The following is a 7,397-nucleotide window of genomic DNA, read 5'->3' as shown; positions in this document are numbered from 1 at the left end:
GCACGCTGCAATCGAATCACAAAAATTATCAAGGCCAGAATGGTGGACCTCAAAAATAACGACTTCTCGAATAAGATCCGCACTCTCCCAGATTATGCTAAGCCGTTCTGGAAAATGACCAAAATTCTAAAATCCAAGCCTCGGCCCATTCCACCTTTGATCCCACTAGACAATAATGGCTCTAAGGATCGCTTGATAACTTCTGCAGAGAAGGTCGCTGAAATAGGTCGTCACTTCGTCAGCTCACACAATCTTGGACAGAACATCCTCAGTCCACACGAAGCAACCGTCAACGAGCATGCAAACAACATCCATTTGATTCCCAACGACTTCTCGGAGGAGTTGGAGATCTCAGCTGACGAATTGACGGCCTATATCAAATCGTCGAAGAACATGAAGGCCCCAGGCTTCGACAGCATCCTGAATCTCGAGCTCAAACACATGAGTGCTCCGTTCTTTGAGCACCTCTCGCTGATCTTTAATCAGTGTCTCCGGCTTAGCTACTTCCCATCGTCCTGGAAGTCAGCGAAAGTCATCCCCATCCGGAAGCCTGGGAAGGATCCTTCCTCTCCCAAAAGCTATCGACCCATCAGCCTTCTCTCAGGGTTATCCAAGCTATTCGAAAAAGCTATTCATCATCGGTTACTTGAGTCTGCCGAAAATCTCAACATCTTGCTCGAAGAACAGTTTGGTTTCCGACGCGGTCGGTCAACTGTACACCAACTGACCCGAGTTACCAACGTCCTCAGACGGAACAAGTTTGTCTCGAAAACATCCGCCATGGCCTTACTCGATGTCGAGAAGGCATTTGACAATGTATGGCATGATGGCCTGGTGTACAAACTACAACGCTACAATCTTCCCAGCTACCTGGTGAAAATCATCAACAATTACCTGTCGGCAAGGACATTCCGGGTCTCAATCAGCGGAGCGAGTTCCACCAGCACAACATCGTCGCAGGCGTCCCCCAGGGCAGTATCCTCGGGCCCCTGCTTTTCAATCTGTTCACCTCCGACATGCCAGAACCTCCAGAAGGCGGCATTCTGTCTCTGTTCGCAGATGACACATCCATCGTCTACAACGGTAGAGTGATCAGAGCGCTAGTGGCAAAACTCCAACGAGGCCTGGATGCCCTGACAGAGTACCTCACCAGCTGGAAGATCTGTATCAACGCGGCGAAGACCCAGGTCATCATTTTCCCCACTCCAAATCCCTAAACTTGTTCCGCCTGGGGACTGTAAAATCATCCTCAATGGCACGACTGTGGAATGGGCCAATGAGGCCGGCTACCTTGGCTGACCCTCGACAGCAAGCTTATTTTCAGGCAACAGGTTGACAAAACGGTGACAAAGTGTAACGTCTTGTTGAAACTACTGTACCCTTTGATCAACCGCCGGTCGTCATTGTCCCTGAAAAATAAGCTTGCTGTCTACAAGCAAATCATCCTCCCTGTGATCGAATATGGCATGCCGGTCTGGGAGAGCTGCGCTAAAACCCACCACCTCAAACTTCAACGGGTTCAAAACAAATTCCTGAGGATGATCCTCAACACCCCTCCCAGGACAAGAACATCCGAGGTCCACCGTCTGGCCGGAATAAAAACCTTACATGAACGCTTTGGTGAGTGTAAAGAAAAGTTTAGGGTCCGTTGCTTGCACTCGGACCAACAAGCGCTTAGGGCGCTAGTTCCAATCTAGGTTATCAAATTTTTATTGTAAATATTAGTGTACATAGTAGTTAGGTTATCAAATTTTAAAAAACACTAGCGCCTCCTGAAGGCCGTCATGATACATTATATTTTAAAAATTAAGTCAAACATTATAATCATAATAATAATAACAATAATTGGAATTGAAGTTGGAGGGCCAACCGGCCGATCACTGTACATGTTAAAATTAATTGTAGAACAAAAAATGTTTTAAATAAAGAAGAATTTTACTACTACTACTACTACGGGCACGAAACTTGGACCATGCTCCTCGAAGAGGCACTCGGAGTGCTTAGGACAACTTTTGGCGGTGTGCAACAGGACGGTGTGTGTCGGCTCGTCCAGTTCTACGGCGAACCCAGTATCCAGAAGGTAACCAAAGCCGGAAAAGTACGTTGGACAGGGCATGTTGCAAGAATGCCGGACAGCAACCCTGCGAAGATGGTGTTCGCTTCCGATCCGGCAGGCACACGAAGGCGTGGAACGCAGCGCAGCGAGCGAGGTGGGCGGACCAGGTGCAGAATGAGCGAGCGTGTGGCGCAATCGAGGATGGAGAGATGTGGCCGCGGACCGTGTATTGTGGCGTCGAATTGTTGATTCAGTGTTATCTGTTTAGATGTAAGCTAAATAAATGAAAATGAATCTATTATATAAAAATAAAAACTTACCTTGCACTTCACAACATTTTTTGCGATGACACCATAATGGGAAAATTTTGACAGATGTATTGCGTATACACTGAAACGAAAGCATGGGCGGGATTTTACTGCGATCAAGCGAGATATAACAAAAGATTTCAAAAAAAATTCAAAAGATTTCAAATGATTCGAAAAGATTCTGAAAAACTCGAAAATGAAAACGAATCAAATGATTCAAGTGTCTATCCCCCTGTCAAAAACATTGGAATTAAACTTTCAATCCATCAAAGAAATTAGTTGTAGGAAATAAATATGATCATAATGTTTATTAAAACTATAAACAGCATAACAATAAACATTTATATTTCATGTTGTAGGAAATAATAGAATAAAACTAAATATAATAAGCTTAGAGGTGAGCCAGCCTAGGGCTGCAAGCCTCTTTAATAAAGAAATAAAAAAAAAAAAAAAAAAAAAAATATAATAAAATTGATGCAGTCATTGACACTATCATGTTACCATGAAACACAGTTTTGGTAAGATAGGGGTAACGGCTCAAACCTTGGCCCATTATGCTACGGTTGAGCACATTTATCGTTATAAATTTTCATATATTGCATTTCCAATCAGAATTATTCCACCAGCCAGCTTGCTTAGACGATCCCCACCGATGTGTATCCAAATGAGTGTCTAGTATTGTCGGGCCGCCACCAAACCGGACCGCGCGATTGAGCACTCGCGCTGCGACGCGAGTCGCGACAATTTGAAATATTTCATTAGTAGTGCGCATCATGCACGCATGGATGTACTATCATGCGCACTAATCAGAAATGAGTTGCGACGTCTGATAACTGCAGATATTTCATTTTATTGAAAACAAATTTTCGATTTTGTACTACACACAAAAAAAAATCGTTGGTAAAATTAAGAGAAACGTTGGTAAAATTAAGAAAATTAGTTAGTGATTTTCAGTAGAAAGTATACAACTGTTGAATTTACAATTGGAAAAATGTTACTTCGGTAACAACATTACAAGAGCCGACTTTTCAAACTAACATTTTCCTTTCAAAACTAAATGTGAATTTAACTTTTAAAATAACATTTTTCTCTTAAAACTAAATGTGTTTTTTACATTGGAATTAACTGCGATAGTTTCAAAACAACAAGAATTGTGTGCTTTTGATTTCAATAAAACGCCAAATTTTTTGTTTACATATTTATTGAAAATTTAATGCTTTTCGAAAGGTCAGCGCACTGGATGTCCGTGACCGCGACTCCGTGTTCCAGCGTTCTTTTCACGTTGAAATTACATCACCCCGGCTCCATGGCTTTACACACCGGAAACGAATCCGTGTACTGTTCCGTTCGACGGCACGGTGCGGTATGGACTCGGTTATGGGCGTATCGTTCTACCTTGCTGTTATGGCATCGAGGCAATCGGCCAACTTTGCACCGCAGAATTCTCCCTTGGCTTGACTTGGCCTAATTTCGATTTCTTCTCGGTGGGTACCGCCGCATATGATCGTTGCGATGACTGGGTGTTGTGGAAGTTTCCACCTGATGTTGTTGAAAGAGCTCGATCCCGTCCTATGTAGTCTATCGTGCTTTGTAGTCATCTGAAAAAGAACATAAATCTCCATAATTCTATTTATTTATAAAACTGCAAATTAAAACTTACTTTGTCTTCGGTGTTCGATAAAATAACTTTTCTTTCTTTCCTAATTCAGTTTTGACAGCTAATCGCGGGCATTATTTTTGGTTGTCTGTGTTGCCAGAAATGAGCAATATGAAATTTAGAATGAATGTTTCACAAATTTTGTTCTGAGTGCTTTCACTGTAAAAATAACAATTTTACACTGAGAAAAACACTGTCAAATCAAACATTTTACTTTTTAATTAAATATTTTGGCATTCAAACATACCAATTTCCTCCTTCTTTCAAAATGAAATTAGAAAATATTGAAATCACAACTTTTTTTTTCTCTGTGTATACACGGAATATAGGAACGAAATGCGTTCATATTTTATTTATGCACTTGTTCTCGCGCCGGTTGTTTCTATCAAGGTTGTTGAAGTGCAATCATGCTTCGCACCGGTGGTGAATATCCGGTTGCTATTGAGGCAAACACGGAAATAAATAAAATCAGGAAAAAAATATTATTTATTTTCAAATCTTTCAGAACGCGCTCCAATTTTTGTAATATAAATATGTGCGTAATGCATTTTGTGATTATCAGATTAGCTAGACACACATCTGCTAGGTGGCGCTAGCTTATATGCAATAATTTAGTGAGGTGGATATCTCGAGATCTATAAGACTTATAATGATTTTGTCTTCTACAAAGTTGTTCGGTTAGCCATAACATATATGATGGAGACTAGTTTAGTTTGGAATTCATACGCATAGTGGCGCTAGTGTATGAGAAATAACCTGTTAGGTTAAATATTTCTAAATCCGCCATCTTCTACAAAGTTATCCGAATTATCTGTTAGGTTGGTTATTATGTAAGATTTAAAAGGGTAGTCAAAACCAGAAGTTTAGTTTGAAACCGCAATACTCATTGGCGCTCGAGCTGAGTCGAATCGATTTAAGTACGAGACACTGAAGATGGTCTTACTGTAGTATCTGTCAAAGGTACAACCAAGTGGTGGAATTAAATGGAATTGTACGAACTCGTCTTATGGCAAGTTACTTTGTAGAATACGGCAATATTCTGAAAATTCCAGATTTTGAGATATTTAACCTATCAGTTTATTTCTTATACACTAGCGCCGCTAAGCGATTGTGTTTAAAACTAAACTTGCTTGCATCATGATGGTTTTCACCACCCGAACAACTTTTTGGAATACGGCAATATCCAAAAAATTTCAGTTTTCGAAATATCTAACCTAGCAGGTTATTTCTTATACACTAGCGCCACCAAGCGGTTATATCTTAATCTAAACCTGCGTTTGACCACCCGAACAACTTTTTAGAAGGCGGCAATATTCTAAAAATTACATATTTTGAGATACCTGACATTTCAGGTTATTTCCAATACACTAGCGCCGCCAAGCGGTTGTATTATTAACTAAACTTGCTTTCGTCATGATGGTTTTAATCATCCGAACAATTTTGTAGAAGACGGCAATATTCTTAAGATTTCAACTATCGAAATATCTAACCTTATAGCTTCACTAGCGCCGCCAAGCGGTTGTATTTCAAATTAAACTTGTTTTCGTCATGATGGTTTTGACCACCCGAACAACTTTGTAGAAGACGCCAATATTCTAAAAATTCCAGATTTCGAGATATCTAACCTATCAGGTTATTTCATATGCACTAGCGCCGCCAATCAGTTGAAATCCAAACTAAACTGACCTCCATCACAATGGTTTTGATGATGAATAACCGAACAATTTTTCAGAATGCGGCACATTTTTTATTTATGCGTTACTCTATATTTCCGTGTGATGGTTTGGCAACGGTTGGAGCGGGTCGCCAAATTTGCCAACTCGCTATTCACCGAAGGTTGCGTTTACATTTCCCAAACCCGTTTACCAACGACCGGTGCGAGTTCGCGTCATGATGGAGGTTGCTATTTTGGCTTTATTTACGCACTGGTGGGGATCGTCTTACATTTGGTTTTGACGCCAAAGAGCAAAAGCCGACGATAAATGTCCGCAATATCTCATTTAAACCAGCGAAAGTCTCGAGAGAAATGGACAAAAGGTCGGCATCCTTGTCCCTATCATGTGGATATTTTTTCAGCCCACTTGGGACGAGTGAGTGTTGATTTCGAACATACGAGAGATAAAGATGGAAGATGTTTAAAGTACCAGTCATTTTGCTTGCGTTAAATAAAGGCAGCATGCAAACAAATAGAGAAAATCAAATCATCTTATTGAGCGTGAATTCTAATTGGTTGCATGTAAAATACTACCACACTGACTGTGCGAGTGCGTTTCAGAGGTTTCAGATTCCCCCAATAGCACGCTTACCAAGGACATGCTAACAAAAATACTATTATATGAATTGTTTATTTCCCAAATATTTACCATATTTGCAAGTGTAGAAGTTTAAAAAAATGAAAACTGTATTAAAAACTGCATTTTCAAAAAGGCTACATGTTCTAGCCCTCATGTTGTACCTTCAAACAAATTGCATACGTTAATTATTGACTGCCGCATAATTTTGAGATTTACTGCTAGTTGAAACCACGGCAGTTGTGTTGCTCTCGCTCTTGCGATACTCTCCAAGAAATTTTTTTCCAAAACGTAAACAACGCTTTAGGTGGGGATGGTGCATAACGCACTACACTGGATTTTGTTTTTACGCGATTTACATTTTCTCAATTTTCCACTCATCCTAAATGTTTAACGCATATTAATTATCACGTGATTTTTCTTCGATTTATTCTGGATTTTTTGAAACATGTTGCGAAGAGTTTGGTGGTAAATTGAAGTCACACGATCAAAAATACGAACAAAAAAAAAATCGTGTAAAAACAAAATCCTGTGTACTAAAGAAAGCCAATTGTAAAACTTATTCTAGGCAATTCCTTGCTTTGTACTGTGCATAAACAGTTATAACTGTGCCAACTACCTGATATTATTACACAATTATTCATAAATAAAATTTTTGGATGCTTGTTTTTAACTCTGCCTGCATTGAAGTTTTATGATTGGTACGTGCGTTTGATTCCACTCCTCTCTATATCGATCAGCTGCTGTGAATCCTCTCAAAACTCTCACGTGTTTCAACTTCCCGAGTTGAAAGAATACTTTTCGGTATCATTTTACAGATCAAAATACTTTTTGCAAGCAATAATAAATCTAAATTATGATGAATGTATTTGTCAAGTAATTTGACTTGAAATTAGTCACATGAAATGACGTTGAAAGTTTATCTAATGAAACATACGATCCATTGTATCTTTCCATTATGATTTGAGAAAATGTTTGTAGGATTCGTGCGAAAGATGATAAAACTAAATATTGCCCGTTGCATCAATTTTTAGACTCTGGCGCAACTTCGTTTTGGTTCGAATTTTTAGCGTGCACACCAATAC

General features: G+C 39.7%; 1 protein-coding gene across 1 annotated transcript; it reads right to left on the bottom strand.

Annotated features, from left to right (window-relative positions):
- Positions 1–1,750: 1,750 nt before the first annotated feature.
- LOC134224757 (uncharacterized) lies at positions 1,751–2,619 on the bottom strand. The gene is made up of 2 exons (XM_062704313.1): positions 2,377–2,619; positions 1,751–2,316 (listed from the first exon to the last, which is right to left on the bottom strand). Exons 1-2 carry the CDS (start codon positions 2,459–2,461, stop codon positions 1,919–1,921), a joined length of 483 nt encoding a protein of 160 aa, XP_062560297.1. The 5' UTR covers positions 2,462–2,619; the 3' UTR covers positions 1,751–1,918.
- Positions 2,620–7,397: the final 4,778 nt, after the last annotated feature.

This window comes from Armigeres subalbatus, chromosome 3 (assembly GCF_024139115.2).
Source record: "Armigeres subalbatus isolate Guangzhou_Male chromosome 3, GZ_Asu_2, whole genome shotgun sequence".
Classification (NCBI taxonomy): domain Eukaryota; kingdom Metazoa; phylum Arthropoda; class Insecta; order Diptera; family Culicidae; genus Armigeres; species Armigeres subalbatus.
Note: the sequence above shows the minus strand (reverse complement) of the source record. Positions and strands in the feature narration are given on the sequence as shown.